Source organism: Equus caballus, chromosome 20 (genome assembly GCF_041296265.1).
Source record: "Equus caballus isolate H_3958 breed thoroughbred chromosome 20, TB-T2T, whole genome shotgun sequence".
Taxonomy (NCBI): Eukaryota; Metazoa; Chordata; class Mammalia; order Perissodactyla; family Equidae; genus Equus; species Equus caballus.
The window spans coordinates 45967636-45989990 of record NC_091703.1 but is presented as its reverse complement, the minus strand read 5'-3'; the positions used below and the strand labels follow the sequence as shown (position 1 = coordinate 45989990).

At 49.0% G+C, this 22355-nt stretch overlaps 4 protein-coding genes across 8 annotated transcripts in view; 1 reads left to right on the top strand and 3 right to left on the bottom strand.

Moving 5' to 3' along the window:
• RSPH9 (radial spoke head component 9) overlaps positions 1 to 1014 on the bottom strand; it is an 89767-nt gene extending 88753 nt beyond the window's left edge. Inside the window, exon 1 of the mRNA XM_070244635.1 lies at positions 895 to 1014. Within this exon, the coding sequence (XP_070100736.1) occupies positions 895 to 965 (71 nt within the window). The 5' untranslated portion in view covers positions 966 to 1014. The remainder of the gene's footprint in view (positions 1 to 894) is intronic.
• On the bottom strand, positions 567 to 8206 carry MAD2L1BP (MAD2L1 binding protein). Of its 3 annotated transcripts, XM_070244640.1 has the most exons (5): positions 8001 to 8196; positions 7757 to 7892; positions 3711 to 4160; positions 2972 to 3237; positions 567 to 1506 (listed from the first exon to the last, which is right to left on the bottom strand). In XM_070244640.1, the coding sequence occupies exons 3-5, from the start codon at positions 3754 to 3756 to the stop codon at positions 994 to 996; spliced, it is 825 nt and encodes a 274-aa protein (XP_070100741.1). In that variant the 5' UTR covers positions 3757 to 4160; positions 7757 to 7892; positions 8001 to 8196; the 3' UTR covers positions 567 to 993. The 3 variants fall into 3 exon arrangements, with proteins under 3 accessions (XP_070100741.1, XP_023480777.2, XP_023480776.2); XM_023625009.2 differs by lacking the exon at positions 3711 to 4160; XM_023625008.2 differs by lacking the exon at positions 3711 to 4160 and having other exon boundaries at positions 7757 to 8206.
• Positions 6317 to 19275, top strand: GTPBP2 (GTP binding protein 2). Of its 3 annotated transcripts, XM_070244633.1 has the most exons (13): positions 6317 to 6394; positions 6841 to 7001; positions 10431 to 10457; positions 10743 to 10927; positions 11296 to 11404; positions 11607 to 11804; positions 12100 to 12274; positions 12441 to 12660; positions 13100 to 13235; positions 13367 to 13425; positions 14046 to 14217; positions 14670 to 14834; positions 15070 to 19275. In XM_070244633.1, exons 2-13 carry the CDS (start codon positions 6960 to 6962, stop codon positions 15244 to 15246), a joined length of 1665 nt encoding a protein of 554 aa, XP_070100734.1. In that variant the 5' UTR covers positions 6317 to 6394; positions 6841 to 6959; the 3' UTR covers positions 15247 to 19275. The 3 variants fall into 3 exon arrangements, with proteins under 3 accessions (XP_070100734.1, XP_070100733.1, XP_014589935.2); XM_070244632.1 differs by lacking the exon at positions 6317 to 6394 and having other exon boundaries at positions 6674 to 7001; XM_014734449.3 differs by lacking the exons at positions 6317 to 6394; positions 6841 to 7001 and adding an exon at positions 8253 to 8566.
• Positions 18337 to 22355, bottom strand: part of POLH (DNA polymerase eta) — a 30256-nt gene continuing 26237 nt past the window's right edge. The window contains 1 exon segment of the mRNA NM_001301323.1: positions 18337 to 20799. Coding sequence (NP_001288252.1) covers positions 19902 to 20799 — 898 coding nt within the window. The 3' untranslated portion in view covers positions 18337 to 19901.

Below are 22355 nucleotides of genomic sequence, written 5' to 3'. Positions count from 1 at the left end.
ACAGCACCACGCCGGAGAGGATAACAGCAAGGATCAGGATGGCCAAGTCAGAGGTGTAGCTGAGGAGGAACTGCCACAGGCAGGAGGGCAGGGTTTGCCTAATGACAACATTGCCAACAGCAACTGACAGCAGCCGCCAGATAACTGCAATAGACAGGCTGGGCAGAACTCCAGGAGGGACACTTGGCCTCAGGGAGCTGATCCCACAGGGCAGTCCTGGGGCTTTAGCCTACAATTCAATCAGTTTTCTCTTCTCAGCCCAGTCTCTCAGCCCCTTCCCCTGCGTGACCTCTGCTTTGGGCACATATACTTTAAGGGTCAGAAAACCCAGTTGTGGTGAGGAAAGAAGGCTGGGCTAGGACTCAGCTGCTGAGGACTCTAGCCCCAACTCTGATATCAAACTATTATAGAACCTTGGCCAAGTCATTGAACCTCCCAGACTGGCCTGGGGCTGATGAAGAGAAAGAACCACTAGTAAAAAAACCCTGCAAGTCCTGAAGCATAGAGGCCAAGGAGAAAGACAAAATACTCCAGCCTCAAGCCTGAAAAATCTCTGTAAGCCAAAAGAGTTTCAGGAAAATTTAATATGAATTCATTCATTTTATATTTAAGTTCATGAGTCACACTCACATTATCATGTCCCTGTTAAAAATTCTGAAAGGCCACAGCAAAAAGCAGAAAGTGGCCACCTCCATAAGAGTGTCTGTCTGTGGGCCCAAGTTTGCTTTCCAACCCCAAACAGACACACCTGACCCAGCACCCACCAGGAAAATCAACCTTTGATTCAGAGACGTTGTTCAATGATGATTATTACAGCCACAGCCATACCATCAACCCTCCAGGAAGTCCGAGGAGGGGAGGCAGGCAGCCAGAAGGATAGTACCTTCCTCTCACCTGGAAGCAACTCTAGCTCCAAGCAAGAGACAAGCGACTTGGTGCCACAGTGGAGAAGATAATTTAGCCATTGTGTTCACGATTAAGAAGCACCCCCATTCACTCGTGGAAGCCTTTAAGTGTCACTGGTGCCTGGAACCAAATGTAATCCTCCCAGGCCGTGGCTGGGATGGAGGCTCTGCCACAGGACAGGGTCACAGTCAGTTTGTGGCCCCGGCTGGGCACTCGGTAGTTGAGCTTGGGTCGAAACCAATCTTCTCCACAGTCGCGATGCCCCTGTGCCATGACGATGGTGCCCATGAGCGGAGGAGCCTGCAGCTCACTGAAGGCATCAGCCATGAAAATAGCTCGGAAGAGACGACGCAAACAAGCTGCCGTGCTCAGGCTCTGGTCCATGCTGTTGGGGGCTAAGCGGGACAAGTCAAGCTCATAGAACTCCTTGGGACTTACAGCACTGCCGCCAAGGAGAATAAGCACCCGTGGTACTAGTGTCCGGGCAAAGAGACCCTCTAGGTGGCTGAGGACACTCTCCAGTTCTGCCAGGGCTTGTTGGCATTTCCTGCTGCCCATGTCAGCAGTGGCTCGAGGTTTCTTCTTCACCACATCCTCTGCCTGTGAGGACAAAGAATAGTGAGAAAGAAGGACAAGGTAGGGAGAAGCTAATGCCCTCTGAAGAATGCTGTTGGGATGTAATAGACAAAGGAGACAATTTCCATGGCTAAGACTTTCGGTTTTATCAGAGGGAAATATATCAAAAAGGAAAATATATTCTTTCTACTAAACCATAATTCTCCCATGCTTAGAACAGCAAACACAGTTTTCTGAAGCAGGAAGGCACCCAGCAATAAGCAACCAAAATAGTCAAAGAGACTTGGTGGCATGGCAGGTGGCAAAGTTTTGCTGTGTTGGGAGTGATAACAAGAATGACGATAATTTTGTCTGGAGTTGGTCTTCCAGTTAAACATGGCAAATTGAATACATGCTTATTTGCGCTCCCATTTGAAATAGTACTAAATGAGACGAAGGGAGGAAGGAATGGAGGAAGAAAGGAAGGGAGGAAGGGAGGGAGGAGAGAGAAGGAGAACTCCCAAGAACACAGAGAACCGGTGAATAGACAACAGTGGCCGAAGGCAACAACAAATTTTTGGAAGAGAGAAAGCCGACGAAAGAGTTCAAGAGAGCTGAATACCAAGTGCTGCAGAGGGGACTCCCACAAGAAGCAAACTGATTCACACTGAGAACTCCAGAGAGCCTCAAGAATTGGCAATTTAGACACAGAAGGCAAGAGTGAACAAAGGCGGACTGAGTGAAAACCTGTGTGAGAAGCTTCAGATCACCTGCCAAGTTCCTCCACCCAGAGAGAAGACTTTCCGATATTGATGTTTTGGAAGTCCCCCAAAGAGATTGCTAGATTCCCACCCACTATTCTTAGAGTAAAATCTATCAGCTCACAAGGCCCAGCTACACACACAGTTTTCCATGACTTATTCTTAAATATTCACCAGACACAAAATAAAAGCCTCTACCATTAAAGTCAGAGACCAAAACAAATAAACAGAAAAAGGAATCTGGAAGAAACTGAGACACTGCAAGGAACAGAAGAAAACCTCAAAAATAAAATAATTAACATCCTCAGGTAAGAGAAGTTCATACAGACATGAAACAACAGGATGCCATTAAAAAGGTACACGCAAAACTTAAGAACGAGCTCCTAAGACCGTGATTGCCAAAAAAAGAAAAAATTAATAGAAGCGTTAGAATACAAAGTCAAGGAAGTCCACCAGAAAGTAGGACAGAAAAACAAAAAGATGAAAATTTGGAGAGAAAAGACACTAAAATTAAAGGGTCAGTTCATGAAATCCAAATACAATACACAATAGGAGTTTCAGAAAAAAGAAGAGAAAACGCCAGGAGGGTCAGCCTATCAAAGCGCAGAGTGGGGAGAAGGTGACTGAAGCCATGGAGCTGAGTCACATTCCTACAGCTGCTTAGGCCGACAGGCCCTGAAGATTCCTTAGACCCCCCATTTTACCTGCCTAACATGTAACAGCCACAAAGTCTCCCCACCTGTGCCTACCTGGGGAGAAGGTTTCCGGTAGAAATGCTTAAGCTGTTCATAGGGCAGAGGGAGCTGCTGCCGTTGGTACATGATATGCTTCAGAAGTTCACAAGTAAACCGACAGCAGCCTTCCTGGCTCACAGGCCCGGGAAACACCACTGGCACCATGCAGTCTCTGGGGCAAAAGGGCTCCGAAGGATTGGGAGGCTGTGGAGCAGAGGTGGTCTCAAGTAGTTCTATTTGAGGAGCGTGGGTTTCCTCCGACTTCTCATACCATTCCAAATCTAGCAGGTGCACAGAGGGACAAGAGAGAAAAATGAAAAACTTAAAGGCCAAAGTCGGTTTTCTCATTCCTTTGTGGCCATACCGGCCACCACTGCGGAGGAGACACCCCGACACAAGCACATTCCCTCCGCAAACTCCTGTGTGGGCGACAGTGGGGAGACTCGCGATCCCAGTCGCCTGAGGTGATCTAAGTGACCGCCGGATAAAAGGAGCGGGGTGAATTTCGGAGGCAGCGACTGGGGCTCCGCTCAGAAAGTGGAGGCCCTGATCCGGGGAAATGAGCTGAAAGACAATGTAGTCCAGCGGAGTCCAGAACGCCGCTGAGAGGAAGACAGAGTGGAACCAGAGCCGGGAGGGACGCCGGGAAACGGGGACAACGAAGACGGGCCAGAGAAAGGGCCAGGAGCTAATGACTAGAGGGTGCGGCAGCAGGGACGAAATAGGTCCCCGACCTCGGGACCCCAGGCCTTACCAGGGACTGCGGCCGGGGACAGCACTTCCGGCTCCGGTGCCGCCATCACGACCTCCTCCCTCCTCTCAGTGCGGTTTGAATAGGCGCCCCGCGGGGTATCATGGGAAGCCCGCGCCTCCACTTCCGGCGTGGCAGGGCCGGAAGCGGGCGTGGCGCCGTCGCATTGGGGTGGAGGCTAGGCTAGGCTGGGCTGGGCTGTGCTGGGATTAGAGCCGCGTGCTTTCTCTTTAACTCGCTGGCACGGAGATACCGAGCCCTTCCTCGACAGGGAACCCACGCGCTCTTGGCCACTGGGCACTGCCTTCCAGGGGACGCCTGCCCTCACGCATGCGTTCTCTCCTGCGTTCATTATTCACTGTGCACCTACTTCGTGCCAGGCCCTGTCCTAGGTGCTGGAGACTCGGCAGCAAACAAGCCGGAGGCAGGCGCTGTCCTCAACGGGTTCGCTGCCTATAGATACAACACAATGTGATGAATTCTACTGTGGGGTGTACACGGGCTGTGGACGCGAAGAACTAGGACGCCTAATCTAGATGGGATGGGAGTGAGGGGTGCTCCCAGAGGAAATGTGTCCAAGAAACTGTGACCTGTAGGATGAGTAAATGTAAAGAGGAAGGCCTAGTGGTCCTGGAGACCTCCAGAGACAAGAGCATCCTCTATTCAAGGAATGAAAAGAGTTCAGATTATAAAGAGTTAAGACTGTGTGCCATCCAAGTAATGCTGTGGTGGACAAACAGGAGCCACTTCATGGCAAGGCTTTATAAGTCATGTTAAAGAATTTGAACTTGATCCTGTAGGGGGGTGGGGAAGCTTTGAAAGCTTTAAGTAGGGGAGCGACCTGATTAAATTTACATTTTATAAATTTAATCTCTACACCTGCTGCAGTGTAGAGATTAGATTACGGGGAGGGTAAGAGAGGAGGCAGCTACCACTGTAGCTGCCTCCTCTCTTACCAGCTACCGCAATTACATAAGTGGATGGTGAAAGAGGCCTGAACTAGTGAGGAGGAGAGAACTGGGTGAACCCTAGAGATATTTAGGAGGTCCAATGGATTTGACTTGGTGGTTGATCCCAGGAAGAGGAGGAGAAACAGAAAGAGATTGCCAGGAAGACAAGCAGGTTTTTGACTTCAGCAACTCTATGGCCAGTCGTGCCATTCAATGAAGGAAGGAACACTAGAGGTGGGCCAAGTTTATTGGTGTGTGGGTAAGGAGAAAAGATAAGTTCAGTTTTTGATAGGCTGAGTTTGTTATTCCATTGGACAGTGAAGATATGTTTAGGAACACCATTAGGAATAGAGACATGTATTTGAGAGTCATCAACATGGACGTGGATAAGATCACCCAGGGAGGGTGTGTAGAATGAGGATGAGCTGGGTTCCTGAAGATACTACTGTTTAGGGGATGAGCAGAGAGAAGAACCTGGGGAGGAGACTGAGGAGTAGCCCCAGAAGTATAAAGAGAAATAGACACATGGCCCAGGGGTGGGGGTGGCGGGGGAGGATGGAATAAACAAGTGTCAGGTCATGGAGGCCAAGAAAAGGGTGTGTTTCAGGAAGTGGGGACCAAAGATAAAAACATACTATAAAAGTACAACGATTAAAATACTGTTAAAAACCAAAATTCAACCAAGAAAATTTGAAGATCTAATTGGCTTTATTAAACGATTCATGAATCAGGCAGCATCTCATCTAGTAAGCCGAGAGATATTCTAAGGACTTATAGAAAATGGAAGGTTTTTATAGGAAGAAGGGTAGGGCAAGGAAATTATTAGTAAAAGAGAAAAAAATGAATTTTTGGGGCCAGGGCATCTTCTCTTTGGGGGGGTGGGGGGGAGGGATTAGCTAGGATTTTATCATGCAGATTGCCTCTCCTTCCTGGGGGTAGGGGGTAGGAATGGAGAGTGCCCTGTGACAGACTACCTCATTGGTACTAACCAGAAAATTTCAGACTGGTTGCTTATGGTTATATTTCAGGGGAAGGTTGAAACTGCAGTTAGGTTAGGTTAGGTTAGGTTAGTGAGTATTAAATCTAGGTTTGGTATCACAGGTTTTAGCACAAGTGATGCCATTTTGGGTCTGTGGTTTTTCTCTTTAACAATACTGTGGTACTGGCTCAGGAATAAACAAACAAATAATAAAACAGAAAAAAATCCAGAAATTTAGATCTTTAGTATACAATGAGGGTGACTTTTCAAAGCAAAGAACTTGAGACAACTCTCTATCCATTTAGAAGAAAAAAAAAGTCAAATTAATTCCTACCACACATCTTACATAAAGGTAAATTCCAAATGGATTAAAGATCTAAACACAAAAATAAACCTCAAAACTCCTAGAAGAAAATATTGAGGGATAATTCATAATCAAGGAGTGGTTTTAGCCTAGGCATGACACAAAACCAAGAAAGTATAAAGAGAAAGATCGCTAAGTCTGAGTTTAAAACTTATGTAAATGTACTATACACATAGAATAAATGACTAATTACATACCATGAAAAATGTTTGTATGTGTGTGTGTGTGTGTGTGTGTGTGTATACATATCCCACAGTCAACCACCTCATAAGTAACACCTTTAGGAAACTAAACACAAATACCACATTCCACATACATCACATACCCTGATCTTCCCCTGGACAGACATCCCTGTTTCAGCCTACTCCCCTGCCAGCCTCCACTCCTGCCTGTGGTAAGCCAAGTTGTTCAAGAATGGGGTATCAGAATGGGTTATCCCCTCCTATCTCTTCAAAGAAGTTCTTCACTTAGGAGACAAGGGGATTGGGATGGAAGAAGTGAAATTGTGTGTTGAGTTGGTTGAAAGGTCCATGAAGATGAGAGGACAAGCGTTATCAGGCAACTGCAGCAGGCCCTGGTTATCAAGAGAGACCAGAGCTGGTGGTGGTGAGAATGTTGGGGGAATGGTCTTAACTCTCCCTTCCAATCCCCATGCTTCTTGAGATCTCTCACTGAGTTCTTCAGTCTCAGCCTCAAAGCAGCAGTTTCCCTGGCGGAACTGTGCCCCTTGTTGGGTTGACCTCTGCGGCATAACCTTTATTTAGATGAACAGGGTTCAGAAAAGAGAAGTCACATATGCTTTCAACCACTGAAGACCACATAATTGGCTGGGTCTGCTAGGCCCCTTTTGCAGATTTTGGTCCTTCTGCTCCCACTGCTTTGGAGAGGTATGCCATATGGACAGCAACTACATGATCTACAGCAACCTGCCTCTCTCCTTGTGGTGTTAGGGGAAAGCCATGGACTCTACCAGGTCTGAACCCCTGAAAGGATCACCAGAGGTAAGCCACTGTTGCTGCTTCTAGTTTTCCAGGGAAAACTGAGGTCTGGAGGGAAGGGCTGTTTTATTTCTTGGCTGTGTGAGAGCATGTCGCTGTTTGTGAAGAGAGGAAGTGGACGTATGGTGAGTGGTGAATCATGAGACAGCCACGGGGGCTGGTAATTGAACCCTGGCGTCCTGACTCCCAGCCCAGCAACACTAACTGCTTCTCCACTCTGCCTTTTTAGTGTCTTGTACCCTGGTTTAGGTCGCTGAGTGTGTTTACTCTTTGCTGACTAGCAAGAGCCCTAAAGAGCAAGAGAGATGGCTTAGCAGGAAAGTTTAAAGTCAGTACTGTATTCCCCTGGGGCCCTTGGCCAAGTTTCTATTCCCAACCACTTCCCCCGCCCTCGCAATGGCTGACGTAACCCGAACCCCAGCCCCGCCCCAAGTAGGGGCCAGGCCCCTCCTACAGCTCTGACTGTTTTAAAACCAAACTCGGTTCTCCCGGATTGGTTCTGCATCAAAACAAAGAGGAGGGGTAATACTCGCTGCGGGCATCCTTGTAGCCCTCAGGCAGCGAGGCTGGTTTATGGGTTCGGGCCTCATGTCGGGGCCACCGGAGTGTCTCCGGCTACTAAAACCAGCCCCCGGAGGGTGCCAACCTGGTAATAAAGCAGTGACTACTGTGTAAAGGTGGCATAATCATCGCAATAATAACAGCCGTAATTAGGCTAACCACCATCCGCCTTCGCTCTGGCATTCGCCCTGACTCACCCCGACGGCACGCCAGCTGTCAGGGAAGAAACTGAGGCAGGGGCGGAGCGAGCAGGGTGGCGGGACCTGTAGTCCTGAATTTTGCAGCTCTCCTGGTTCAAAACCTGTAGTCTGAGATCGCGCTAAGGGGCCGCACCTAGGAGCGTACAAAAAGCTTGATTCTGATGTAAACCTTCCGCCTCCTGTGACTGCGCCACCCCCACGCCGCGGGGCTCTGAAATTCCCCGAGGCCCTAGGAAAAGACCTGCTCGGAGCGTGGAGACGGGGAGCCAGACTACAGCTCCATTAGGCCTTTGCGCGCAAAGGCGCGCTGCTTGCCTACGTCCCGAAGCCCCGCGCGGCATGTTTCGCCGCGATGCCTCCTGGGAGTTGTAGGGCGGTGGCGAGCTCTTCTGCGGGAGGTCCCCGGCTTGAGGACTCTATATCCCTTGGTGCCCCGCGGCTATTTCTGACGCGAGCCGGGGGCAGAGGAGGGCGGGGGCGTGGTCTGCACAGGGCCCCACCCCGCTCTCCTCTGGCTGGCCCGACGCGGCGGTGGCAGTAGGGGCGGCGGCAGTGGCAGCGGCTGCGGTGGTGGTGGCGGGGGGGAGGGGCCGGGCGGGGGGCTGGCGGCAGCGGCGGATGGACTCGCGGGTATCGGAGCTGTTCGGCGGCTGCTGCCGGCCCGGAGGGGGCCCGGCCGTGGGCGGAACCCTCAAGGCTAGGGGCGCCGGCGGCGGCAGCAGTGGCTGCGGGGGCCCGAAGGGGAAGAAGAAGAACGGAAGGAACAGAGGGGCCAAAGCCAACAATCCTCCGTACCTGCCCCCCGAGGTGAGCAGTTGAGAAGTGGCGGGGTGAGAGGAAACCACTCCTTCCGGTCCGGGGACTCCAGGAAGGCGGGACAGAGAGAATTAATACCCCCTTCCGGTGTCAAGACCCCCGGGGAGAGGAGAACCACTCCTTCCGGTCCCAGGACCCCAGGAGGAGGGACAGGGGCTGACCTCCTTTCTGGTGTCGAGACCTCAGGAGGAAGAATGGGGAGGGTCCCCCCCCAGGGTCCCCCCCCCCCATTCTGATCTGGATAACTCCAGGAGGAGAAGTGGGGAAAGGGGATCCCACCCACATCCACTTGGGAAGGGCTGAAGAGAATGCCCCGGCCCCCTCCCTGTGCTGCAACGGGAGAAGGCAGACTGCATCCTGGGACGAGGAGGCAGAGTTTTCTAAACTTGTTCCATAAGGAGGAGGAGAGTGCTCGAGGAAAAGAGCAATATGTTCCGTCTCTATCCTTGAGTACACACACATACACACACGTATACACAAAACCAGACAACAGTCAGACTTGGTCCTCCTGCCCTTTGCCTGTCCTATGAGGAAGTGGGGACAGCCTCCACATACCTCTTTCATTTATCCCTAAGGCAGAGAATAATTGCTGTTTTGTCCCTCTTTGGAAAGGAGGACCCAGGGGAAGAGCCTAAACCAGTGGTTATCAAACTTTAGCATGTATCAGAATCACCGGGATTGCTGCCCCACACCTAGAATTTCTGATTCAGTAGGTCAGAGGTGGGCCTGATAATCTGCATGTCCTACAAGTTCCCAGGTGATGCTAGTGCTGCTGGTCCTAGAACCACACTTTGAGAATCATCGGCCTAGACCATCATCCTTGTACCACTTTTCTGAAGCCATCCATCCTAATTATTCATCTCCAGCAAAATGATAAAGGAAGTCTCTGTGGATGGAAAAATATCTCCGTTATATTCCATGAGGCGGAGATTATGGGTGAAGACCTGTTAGAGCCTAGGAGTCAAGAGGGCCATGAAGAGTTGGAATGATGACAGGAACAGAAGAAGAAAAATAAAATGGCCAGGGAGGAGGAGTGCAGAAATGCAGATCGGGCAGAACAAGCAAATCTCTTACCCCTTTGCACCCAAGAGGGGAAGGTTCAAGCAACAGGATGCTTCTTTGTTGCGTCACCTGATATAAGGAAGAGGTAGAGGAGATTGTGGGGTGGATTCAGGATTTCACCTCATCTGAGGCATGAGGGTTAGGGACATGAGGTAAAAGCCACACTGAGTCTGGTTTGTGGAGTTTGCCCCCTTCCTTACATTTTCTGAGTACCCTCTTTTCATCTCAGCTCCAACTTTGGAGCCCTGTGCCTCTCTCACCTGGGCTCCTCTCTCCTCGGGCTTGTAGTGACCAGTGCTCAGCTCACCCTTTGGCCCTGGTCCAGAACCTCTTGCAGCCTCTTGCATCTTACTCTTGATGACATCAGCTAAGAGGGGTGGGCAGGAAGGAAATGGTGTCTCCCAGACCAATGGCAGAGAATGGCCTCAGCAGCCTAGACACAAAAGAGACGTAGACTTCTGGGGACAGCAGTTTGAGGCCCTGGGGAAAAGGAAGGGGTGATCTTGCATCTAGGAAGTATGTGCTGCCAGTGATGAAAGAAAGGGAGGGTTCAGGGTTCTGTTCCTGGCTTAGATGGGTGACTCACTATGTTCTTAGACCTTTCCTTCAGAGAGGTCACACTGGGGCTGAGTAGAGGGCTTGTCTGCCAGTGACCTTTTGCAGGCACCTGCCTAAGCAGGTGCAGCTGAGGCTTTCTGCTCTCTCAAGTTAGCTGCCTGGGCCCCATGGAGAATCGGGGAAGTAGGGGTTGGGTCTGGATGGTGTGTGGTAAAACTGCTCCGTTTCTTTTCAGGCTGAAGATGGAAACATCGAATATAAAGTGAGTCTTAGGTTGGGGAGAGTCAGGTTGTCCTTGCTGTGTGGGATGATTTCTCTGAGATGCTGCTAACTTCATGATCTGTAGCAATTTAGGGATGTGGTTCAGGGTGAGGGCTCCATACCTTATTCTGTTGGAGGGGGACTCACTGTTGGAGGGGGTGAGGGATGAGGGAGTTTACGTGGGAAGGGAAGACCCTGGGCCTGGGCAGCAGGACAGGTGGGGAGCATGTGGGTGTAGGAGGAGCATCTCTGATTTCACCTTCTCGTGATACCTCACCTGCCTAAGCTGAAGCTGGTGAATCCATCCCAGTACCGCTTTGAGCACCTGGTGACACAGATGAAGTGGCGGCTCCAGGAGGGCCGCGGTGAGGCTGTCTACCAGATTGGGGTAGAGGACAATGGGCTGCTGGTAGGGCTGGCTGAGGAGGAGATGCGGGCCTCCCTCAAGACCCTGCACCGGATGGCAGAGAAGTATGTTCCTCTCCCCGCTCCCCTCCCTTCTCCCTTACCTGACTCTGGGGAGGACCCTCACCTTCCTGGTCACCTAGGGCCTGAGGGGCCAAGGAGGGACTTTCCTTCTACTGCCTTCTCTTGACAAAGGGTTAGTGTTTTGGGCTCCTCCTCATTGGACCTAGGCTTTTTTACTCCTTGATTTGAGTTTGGCTGGTTGGTTTAAAGGGAGCTATGGATGTGGGATAGATTGGAGGGTGTTAGGAAGCAAAGTAAGGTGTTGGGAGCTCTGTGGGAGGTGTGGGAAGGCCATTGGTCCAGAGCCAAAATGGAAAGGGGTGGAGTGGAATGGCAGTTGAGATGTGGCACCTGTGGCCTTGCTGTGACAGGGTTGGGGCAGACATCACTGTTCTCCGGGAGCGAGAAGTAGATTATGACAGCGACGTGCCCCGGAAGATCACTGAGGTGCTGGTGCGAAAGGTCCCTGACAACCAACAGGTGAGCACAGACCCTTCCCTGCCTCTCACGCCTGTGCTCCCCAGGAGGGCCCTGTGGTGGCACGCTCTCCCCTGGCCTGGGATCCTGGGGATGGATGTCCAGTTCATCATTTGGTCCCCAGGGAGTGTCACTACCCTTGACCCAACCTTCAGTGGAAAGAGGTGAGGGAGTGGAGCCCTTATGTCTGGCAATTCATCCACAGTTCTTAGACCTCCGTGTGGCCGTCCTGGGGAATGTGGACTCAGGGAAGTCGACTCTGCTTGGAGTCCTGACCCAGGGAGAGCTGGACAATGGGCGGGGCCGGGCTCGACTCAACCTTTTCCGCCACCTGCATGAGATTCAGTCTGGCCGAACCTCCAGCATCAGCTTCGAGATCCTGGGCTTTAACAGCAAGGGAGAGGTGCATGCATCAACGGGACCCAGTGGGACCGGACTCTGAGGATGGGATGGTGTGGTGAAGGAGAGTCCGAGGGCAGAGTGTGGAGACTTTTTGGAGTAGCGTAGATGAAGGCCCTGAGGGCACTGAATGAGCTCTGGCCTCCTTAGAAAACAAATGGGGAATCAACTGAATTGAATCGGAAATGGGGCTCAGGGTTATGAGTTAGGGTCACCCAAGGACTGGTTTAGGTCCTGGCGACTCTTGAAGGGTTGGGGAGGCTGGCAGGGGGCACTGAGAGCCCTGGGCTCTGGGCCAGGTGGTGAATTACAGTGACTCACGGACCGCAGAAGAGATCTGTGAGAGCAGCTCCAAGATGATCACCTTCATCGACCTGGCAGGCCACCACAAGTACCTACACACCACCATCTTTGGCCTCACCTCATACTGTCCCGACTGTGCCCTGCTCCTCGTCAGTGCTAACACTGGGATTGGTACGACGCATTGGGACAGGGACGGGGCTGGAGGGGGGTGCTCACTCTGTCCTACCCTGTGCTTCCTCAAATCTGGGAGCCAGACGAACTCTCCTCTTGGCTCCCTTGCCTCCTTCCCACATTCTCACTCTTCTCTCCTGCTGCCTGCCTGCCTTCTCTGAGGCAGCCGGCACCACAAGGGAACATCTGGGGCTGGCCCTGGCCCTGAAAGTGCCCTTCTTCATCGTGGTCAGCAAGGTGGACCTGTGTGCCAAGACCACAGTGGAGAGGACGGTACGGCAGCTAGAGCGGGTCCTCAAGCAGCCTGGCTGCCACAAGGTCCCCATGCTGGTCACCTCCGAGGATGATGCTGTCACTGCTGCCCAGCAGTTTGCCCAGTCCCCCAAGTAAGCCTTTCTCACCCAGAGCCCTGATCCACAGGGAAGGCTGCCACAGGGCCCAGGAGCGTGGCTTCCCCCCAAGAACCAGACCAGTTCTGGCTCAGTTCCGTGGTTTTTCAGGTTAGGATTGTGAGAGAGAGTCTTTGCTAAAGGGCTTGGCCCTTCTCCCAAGCCAGCCTGGAGCTTTGCTGATGCCTGAGACCCTGGAGATGAAGTGCTGTGCCAGGCATTTGCCATCTCCCTTGGGCTTTGGGATCAGCTTCATGTGCTGCATTCCTTGGCTGGCTGGCAGAGAGAGGGCCAAGAGCTCCTGAGACAGTTAGCAGATAGGAGAGAAGGGCCCCTAACCACCCAGAGAGCAGTTCACGTTTCCTCACATGTGGCTCTAGCCCCTGCTTCCTGTTAGAACTTTCCTCAACTGTTCATTGCATGCCTCCCTCTACAGTGTCACCCCTATCTTCACACTGTCCAGCGTGTCTGGAGAGAGTCTGGACCTGCTCAAAGTCTTTCTGAATATTCTGCCGCCACTCACCAATAGCAAAGAGCAGGAGGAACTCATGCAGCAGCTCACAGAGTTCCAGGTAATTGGCCGCCTGAACCGGCAGTGAGCTGGGGAACTGGGAGGGACTAATTCTGCCTGAGCCCTGAATCTGTTGAGAGGACCTGTCAACCTTGCTTGGCTGGCCATTGAGAGAATCTTCTTTGGCTTCAGGTGGATGAAATCTACACAGTACCAGAGGTGGGGACAGTTGTTGGAGGGACACTTTCCAGGTGAATTGCCTTGCTTGCTACCCACCCACTCACCCCTCACATATCCATGCAGTCACTCGAAGACATCGGGGCGCAAAGGAGCCCCGGGAGTTGAAGAGGGCCCATCAAAAAGATGTGCTTGTTTCCAGATTGGGCTTTCACTATCCAGGGAGCTAGAGAAAGCTAGTCCATTGGCTTATGAGGGAAGAAACATTATTGCTGCTTTCTGGGAATTTCCAGGCCTCTGAGAGAGAAGTGTGGGTCTTGGGCCCCAGGAAAAAAACTAGAATGTATTCAACTGACTTCATCTCCAAGTAGGGACATGAGAGCTCCCTTAAGACTTTCCAAAGCAGAGGATGAAACCCAAGGGGATAACTTGCTCGTTCAGGGATCAGGTGTCCAGTGTCAAACCAGCAGTTACCTCTTTGCCAGCTGTCAGTGCCTTTCCTGGTATTAGCGGTCAGAGTCTGCACTCTGGACTGGGGTGAGGCAGTCATCTCCCCTCCCTCCAAGTCAGAGTTTAGGGTCTCTTTTCCCCACTTGAGAGATTCAACCTTAGAAAGAAGGAGTGCTCTGGGTGATCGTAGCAAAGGAGGAGGAGGGCTAGGCTCACACTGTGCCACCTGCCTTCTGGGCTGCAGTGGGATTTGCCGTGAGGGGGACCAGCTGGTGGTGGGCCCCACGGATGATGGCTGCTTCCTGGAGCTGAGAGTATGCAGCATCCAGCGCAACCGCTCTGCCTGTCGTGTGCTTCGAGCTGGTCAGGCTGCCACATTGGCCCTCGGGGAATTTGACCGTGCACTCCTTCGCAAGGTAAGGTGGGAGGATGGGTTGGAGAGGGAACACAAAGAGAAGTGCCTGGGAGACTGGCTATGTGAATGAGAAGCACCTGTCTCAGGTGCTTCAGAGGAACTCAAAGGAAACATGGTCTCTAACCCAAGAAGCTGGTTACACAGACTATCCATGCATGAAAATGCTTGGAATACTCATAAAGTTCAGATCGCTAAATATGAATGACTGTGGTGCAATCTGAGTGTCCTGGAGCCTCAAAATACAAAGCATTTGAAGAGTTAGAGGACATGGGAGGTGGGTAATGATGGGTTCCCTCTAAGAGGAGAGTTTTGAATATTGTCTTCTGAGGTCTTTGCATTTATAGTCCTAGAGAAAGAGAAAATTCAGAAGCTGTAGAGGCTGTGGGCTGGCTGGAGAGGGAGAGACTAATGCGAGGTCTGCCGTTTCTGGGTCTGAGGGCTTTGCCTCCCCAGGGCATGGTGATGGTGAGCCCTGAGATGAATCCCACCATCTGCTCAGTGTTCGAGGCAGAAATAGTCCTGCTGTTCCACGCCACCACCTTCCGGCGAGGCTTCCAGGTGACAGTACATGTGGGCAACGTACGTCAGACGGCAGTGGTGGAAAAGATCCATGCCAAGGTGAGAGGGACCCAGCCATACCCCCGTTTTCTAGGGAAAAATCAGAACTCTCCTGCTTCCAGAAAGGAAGGAGGTCTGACCTTAGACTTAGAGAATTCCCTGATCCCACAAAGGGAACAAAGCCCCACGTAGGGTGGGTATAAGCCTGATAGGCCCCTGAGGGTGGAGAGCCAAAGCTGGTAGAGAATGGGACAGGAGGCACTGGCCAGAGCCAGTGACTGCGTATCTGCTGCAGGACAAGCTGCGGACAGGGGAGAAGGCAGTGGTACGTTTCCGTTTCCTGAAACACCCAGAGTACCTGAAGGTGGGTGCCAAGCTGCTGTTCCGGGAGGGTGTCACCAAGGGCATCGGCCATGTCACTGATGTGCAAGCCATTGCAGCAGGAGAGGCCCAGGCCAACATGGGCTTCTGAACTCCTCCAGGCAGGCACAGCTCTATTGCTGTCCCTACAATACATAAGGTGACTTCCGGCCACGCTGCCCCATGTTGGCGGCTCTGTGTATTAATAGGCTAGGGAGAGAGGGGTGCTCTCTGCCACTTGCTCCCTGCCACCTTTCTGGAGCAGTACCAAGTTTGGTGTGGCCAGGGAGGGGCAATCCTGAGGGAGAAGACAGGAGAATTCAGGGCAGTGTTCAGCGGCTGTGTCCACCTGGTTGGCTCATCAACCCGTGCAACCCCATGGCCTGTCCACTGGAAGGAGCTGACTGTTGCCACCTCGGCCCCACTGTCAGGACTGGGCATGATTCGCCAGTGTGGTCCCTGCACTTCAGGAATTGTCACAACAACTGGGGGTGGTCCTCGAAAGCACTCCTTTTTCTATACCTCTTCTCAAGGCCATGTAAGTTGCCCATCTCTACCTGACTGTGGATAAAAGACATCTGCTCCTGGCCATCTGGTGGCCCAGGGTCTGAAGAAATGGCACAGGGACAGTTAGTGGCTGTGCTCCTACCCTGTGCTGAGACCTGAGGCCTGTTCTTCAGCTTTATCTCTGTTCCCTTCTTCACTCAAGGGCCATTTCCCCAGATTGTCCTCTCATAGGCCCCACAGGTGCTATTTGTTGTGCTGGCCCAGGCGTGGGGCTGCCAAGCGAAGGCTCGGCATACCGAAGGTCAGCTGCATGTCAATCAGTCTTGTCCTCCCCTTTGCAGTGATCTGTTGGTTTTAATGCTGGATCAAACAGTATGTTTTCCTTTCCCAAACTGGTGGTGGCTGGGGACCTGACCCACAGCTCCCCATCCTGCCACCCTCACCCCACTTCCTGCTCCCCCGTAAGTCCTCTCTTGTTTTAGTAATTTGCAGTGACCATCCCTTTCCCTCTGTTGCAGGGAACCTGGAGGAAAGGGAAAGATGTTGCCATATTTCTACTTTTTAGGGCATGGACTCCCTCCTTTCCCTTTTTAGTGTCCTGGGTTCCCATGGACTCAGGGATTTGTTGGTTGAGGTTTCTCTGCATATAAATATACATATATATTTAAATACACATATATATATTGTACAGAATAAAAATGTTTTATTGAACACACTTTGCTTATGCTTAAGACACAGGCTCAGCTTCCAGAGCTAGATTCCTCTCCAGGATTAGACAAGTGAAACCCTAACACTGTTGAGCCCTGAATGGGGAAAGAACCCATCTGGCATCTCATTCACTATTCTTCCTTTCCTCTCCTCCACATGCGGTCAGTGTTCCAGCATTGTGACCAAGTATTCTGGCCTATTTTGCATAGTTCTTTGAGTGAGCAGAATAGAAAATGAAACTGCCACCTTTTCAGCTGAGATGGGAACCACCCTGTACTTGAGTTGGCCACTTGCTAATGGTCACGGTGGTAAGGAACCCACTACTGTGCCCTGTCGCAAATTTGGAGATTAGCATGCCAGCTACTTAACGAAGAGTGGAATTTAGACATGGTAATCTGGTCCTCACGCTTTTCCTAGCCATGCAAAATAGCCTGAAGTGAGGTTTATATAGCCTAAACTGGCTTCTTGGAGCTCTGAGGGCTACCTAGCCAAACCTTATTCCTTTCTTACTGTTCGCGTTCAGAGTACCTGACTCACGTTTTATGGGTGGAGAAATAGGGCCTAAGGTTAGTCAGTTGGAAAAAGTAGGGTCTGCATTTTGAGTACTGATCCTTACAAAAGAAATTTAATGATAAATGTGGCCCAAGGTCCCATGGGACATTCTGCCTCCAGGGTATTAAAGTGATAGCTTCCCTGGCACTCGAGCTCAGCTGCTTTTTAAAATATCACTGGTTTAAGTTGCTACTAAGGAGCAAGGGGTTGAAGAACTTTTTCCTGTGTTGGGAACTAAGAGCTATTTACTTCCTTCTGTACAGTTGTGGTTAAACAGTTATGAGGAAAGGTTCTATTCAACAAAAATGTACTATAGCTTTCACCCAACACTGACTTTTGCATGTCTGTCTGCTGTCCCCTCCACAGGCTTATTGCCAGTATGCTGGGGCAGGGGTGGCATTTCTAAGAAAACAGAAGGTGTGCTGCTGGTATTGTCTTATCAGTTACCCACTAGGCCTGCCCCCCTCCACCCCAACTACCCATCTTGGTCTCTAGATGTCCAATGAAACCAAAGTTTCTCCCACATTGCTTTTCTATATGACTCCTTCCAGTCAAGCAAAGTGTTAAAAATTTCTTCAGCTTGATCTGTACAGCACCCAAAGGAGATGATTGCTTCATCTCAGGTTTTTTTTAATGACACATCTCTAGGAGCTAGTGAGCCACTTTGCTACATTAATGGAACATTTGGGAGGATAAAAAGGTATAAGGTTGCCTTCCCCCCCTCCCCAGTAGTATGTACATTTTTATTTTTCCAGTTCTGGTGATCATGTAGAAGTTTTCACTATGTATGTTTCATCCAGTGAATATCAAGCACCTATTATGTGCAAGGCACTGTGAAGAATTCTTGCCTTCGAGAAACTACAAATCTAGTAGGGAAAGGGCCATGTGCACAGCGAATGCTGTCTTTTATTAGATATTTAACTGCTACAAAAGTGGAAAATATTTTTGGAGGAAGAAATAATTTCCTGCTAGACCCAGCGGTTTTCAAACGTTCCCCCTTCAAACTAAATACAGACCCCTAATTTACAAATAAGCTTCAAAAGCAGGTGGTTTGTGTACATGTATGGGAGGGGGGATAGGTACACCATTCTCCCTAGCCACTTGCCCCACCACCCCCAGCTCAGTTCATCTTCATTTGGGTTCTCTGTGTAATTCAAGGTTTCCCATATCAAAAAGCCAAAAAAACTGACTTTCCACATATAAGAGTGAAGGTGAAGAATATAGTACTATAAACATGGACAAGTGCGATAAGCTACAATAATTAATTTAAAACCCTAAGTGAAATATTCACACTTCAATAGGGAAGAGATGAACATGCCAGTGACCCTGAAGGCCCAAGCACTTACCTCTTAAATTTGTACTTCAGCATTTAAGGAAATGTCATTGCCCTCTAGAAACCTGGTCAGCCATTAGTATCTTCTAGATCAGTATTTCTCAAACTCTAAGATACACCCTGGGGGATCTTGTTAATACACAGATTCTGATTCAGTAGGGCTGGGGGTGAGGCTGAGACTATTTCTAACAAGTTGCTTGCTGATGCTGATGCTCCTTAAAATCACACTTGGAGTAGCAAGGTTCTAGAGATGATCTAGTTCTGATCATGACTTATCCAATCTAAACAGTTCCTGAACTGGCCCAGTAACACCACCATTCTACATTAGAACAAAATGCAAGAGGTAGAAGGGCTAGTGGCTAAAATTGTGGCTATAGAGCCAGCCCTGATGGCCTAGTGGTTAAAGTTTGGTGCTCTCACCGCTTCGGTGGCCTGGGTTCACTTCAGTCCCAGAACCACACCACCCATCTGTCAGTTGCCATGCTGCAGCGTGGCTCACATGGAAGAAGCAGAACAACTTACCACTAGGATGTACAACCACGTACTGGGGCTTTGGGGAGGAAAAAAGAAAAGAGGAAGATTGGCAACAGATGTTAGCTCAGGCAAAAAAAAAGTTTATCTAAAATTGTAGCTATAATAGAGTTTACATGTATGAGATTCAGTATTTATTGAGTAGCTTTTTAAAATAAACAATAGGCCCAAGGTAGAGTCACTTGTACCCAGGACAGCAAAGCAAGACTTAATTGCAGTTTCAGCCCCTGCCAGGAATGTGACCTTAAACCAATCAGTCTGGAAGTTCCTGATCAACACTAGTGAGGTAATCTGCCTGATAAGACCCTGCCACCCTTTCCCCAAAGAAAGGTGACTGGTGACCTTGCCTGAAACAATCCTTTCTTTTCTTTTGCTAATAACTTTCTTGTCCCACCCAGTTTCTGCCTATAAATATCTTGCTTTTTGTACAACTCCTCTGAGCCCTTTCTATTTACTAGATGGGATGCTGCCCAATTCATGAATGTTGAATAAAACCAATTAGATCTTTAAGTTTACTGTCGAATTTTTGTTCATTGACAAGCTTCTGTACACAGAGCCCTGCCCTAAACTAATTATCCCTTTAGGGTTTCAAGTCTTTACCTCACATTCTCAAACCTCACATTTTGGTCAAGGCATCATCTGAACTGCCCCTGTCACAGAGCTATAGGAAAAAAAATTTTTTTAATATTTTTTTACTCAGTTCCTTTTCAGTGCCAACTTTAAGCTATCTACTTTAAATACATCATTCTTAATCTTCAATAATCCGTAAGGTATTTTCTCAATTTTACAGATGAGAAGTGAGGAAAGTGACCTCCACAAGGCAGAGCCAGGTTTGAAACCACATCTCTTAGGCTCCAAGGCCTACACATTTTTTACTATATGATGCTGCCTCCCTAGACTCCAACGATTAAAAACTCAAAGCAGTTATATCTCTGGAAGAAGAATTTTACATCTCTATCAGCAACATTTGAATCCATGCCTGTGAAGAGATGGGAGCCTTAACTCAGCATCTAGCTGGATTACTTTTCTTACTAAAAATTTCATAAAGTTAGGAATTTCCTTGAGAATTGAACATATTTCCATCTCCTAGGTTACAGATAAAATATTAAAACCCCGCAGCAAGCCTGAGGGCAGCACTAGTGTGTTAATGGCTTAAAAAATGATTCCAGTGTCTTCATGCCCTCAGGCCTGGGGCGTTTACTACTGGAAGCTGAAGGGCTCTTGGGATTTCTTTTGTTTTGAGGAGAACTGGCAGAAACAGCCCGGGGGTTTGAGGAGGAATAGGGCTGCAAAAAGGATTTCTGCAACTCCAATGCAAAATGATAGTCCGAGTGTTCTGGCATCTCCCACACAGGTACCAGAGAGCCACATTTCTCACAGGGCAGTTGGTCCTCAGCAGCCAGGAGACTTGGGGTGGTAGTTGCCTTCTGAGCCACCTCCAGAGCAGACTTGGAAGTTAAAGAAGCAAGCTGGCTTGGGCTCTTCTGGGTCAAATCCATCTCTGTAAGAGTTGCTCTGGAGGATCCTAGCTTCACCGCCTCTTCACAGACAGGGACACAATCAGGATGTTCTGTTGGAAAATCATTTGGTAACTCTTTAGGGCTGCATTGTGGATTTTGTGGAGGGAAGAAAGCTGAAGGATCATTAAGCAGTTTCTGCTTTAAAAGCAGGCTTTTCTGCTTAAAGAAGGGCTTAGTTCCTGTAGCATGACTGGTTTGGAAAGGTAATGATGGCTTGGATGGTGAATCGCTCATGGGGTCCTGGGTAGTGGCAGTAAGAGGTGAAAGTGAAGGTTCTTTGACTTTCTGCTTTTCTGCAGCTTTTTGGAAGAATGATTCCAAGGAAGTAGTTGCTTTCTTGGTGGCCGTGACTCCTGGGCCACTTCCTTGGATTTTAGCTTCTGAACTAGTAATTGGCACCTTTGGCACTGAACTTGGGTCATTGCTCAAGAAGTTGGTGATGTCTGTGCAAGATGAAGGAGTAGAGGCAGAGAACTTGGTAGCAGAGAGGAAAAGCATTGTGAGGGGAGGGGACCTGTATAGAAAGTAAAGGAACAAGATTAGCACCAGGTCACAGATTCAGTTTGTATTTACATTTGACTGGGATTCTGGTTCTGCCACAAGAGGAAGTTATTACTGCAGTGGTTCTCAAACTTTAGGGTGTATCAGATTAATCGGATTCAGTAGACCTGGGATGGGCAGAGAATCTGCCTTTCTAACAAGTTCCTAGGTAATGCTGATGTTGCCGGTCTAGAATCACACCTTGAGAACACTGACTTGCTGAACACCTACTCAGTCAGACACGTGTGAGTCGGAGCCCCGACAGCTAGGCATTATTCTCCAAAGATAGTGCTGAAGAGCTGCTGTGTTCAGGGCTGGGGCAAGAAATTTCATTCAGGCAACAAAAAAGCTTCAGAATATTTAGACTAGAAAGACTCTTGGAAAATTCTCTTACCCATTCTCCTGTTTGTAAAGAGGGTACCACCTAACCCTGACTCTAACAGACTCTCAGCTCTGGAATTTCTAGAGAATGAAATTCCACAACTGCTTTTGGTTACCTATGCTGGTCTCAGAAACGTTTCAAGAAATTCGTGTCATAAAGTTCCTCATTATGTCTAATTATCTAAATAAATTTTCACAGCTGAATTTCAGAAGATGAAATGTGCTTTTACATACAGATTAGACCCTCGAGGAGGTAAAGAGCAAATGCTATTTTACAATTATTATGATAGTATCTCCCTATCCTCTGTTTCATGCTTTGGGACAGTCTTATAAAATCAGATAATTTTGATGCTTCTCTAGCAATAAGTTTCACACTCTTGGTGAGTAGAATTTGTTATAGTCTGTCAATTTATTAGGTTTTATATGAACATAGTATCACAATTATCACTTGGTTCAGCAAAACTATTCAATATTTGAAAACAAACAAATATACCAGGAAGTAAATATTCTAAGAACAAAGACTCCAACTTTAGAGACCCCATCATACTGTAGGTCTGTACATATAATAGTAATGCCCACATATTTAGATAAGCAGTAACTTAGGTGGTTAACTAAACTTTTATTTTTTATAATCTTTAATATAGATCTATAAACATCCAATTTATCTTTCTCACATAATTCTATTTCCATTGTGAATCTGGAGTACTTTTTTCAATGTAACAGTCTATGTTAAATAAATAGTTAAAGGATTTCAATACTGAAAATCATTAATATCTAGGCAGTAGGGAACACACTCCAATCATATATTTGGTTACTTTTCAGGACCACTTGAAGCGAAGTTTATTAATATGATATTTGGTATTATACCATTGGAGCTTACAACTGAGTTGGGATGTTAGAAATTATCAATGAATATAGGTGACTTTCATTATCAAGGAAGATGCTTTTAAGATTCAACAATCAGGTAGTTGAGAAAGAAGTTCCTAGTTCCTAAATGTATTCTTGAAATGCGTTCTGTACTCCCAAGTGCAGGTGGTCTTTGCCCTGACTATAGCAGGGCATATAGCAAATGGATCCAGGCAGGGATAGTATGGGTTCACTCTGCCTCTCAAACCTACCAGTGGGAACTGGAATGTACCAAATGCAGCC

Bases quoted from the DNA above. Each gene is read 5' to 3' on its own strand.
- GTPBP2 (XM_014734449.3), top strand. From the start codon at position 8,378: ATGGACTCGCGGGTATCGGAGCTGTTCGGCGGCTGCTGCCGGCCCGGA. The intron at 10,458-10,742 runs GTGAGTCTTAGG...CACCTGCCTAAG, and splicing joins ATGGAAACATCGAATATAAA to CTGAAGCTGGTGAATCCATC. The intron at 11,405-11,606 runs GTGAGCACAGAC...ATTCATCCACAG, and splicing joins AGGTCCCTGACAACCAACAG to TTCTTAGACCTCCGTGTGGC.
- MAD2L1BP (XM_070244640.1), bottom strand. From the start codon at position 3,756: ATGGCGGCACCGGAGCCGGAAGTGCTGTCCCCGGCCGCAGTCCCTG. The intron at 3,238-3,710 runs GTAAGGCCTGGG...TGCACCTGCTAG, and splicing joins GTCCCCGGCCGCAGTCCCTG to ATTTGGAATGGTATGAGAAG. The intron at 1,507-2,971 runs GTAGGCACAGGT...TTGTCCTCACAG, and splicing joins ACCGGAAACCTTCTCCCCAG to GCAGAGGATGTGGTGAAGAA.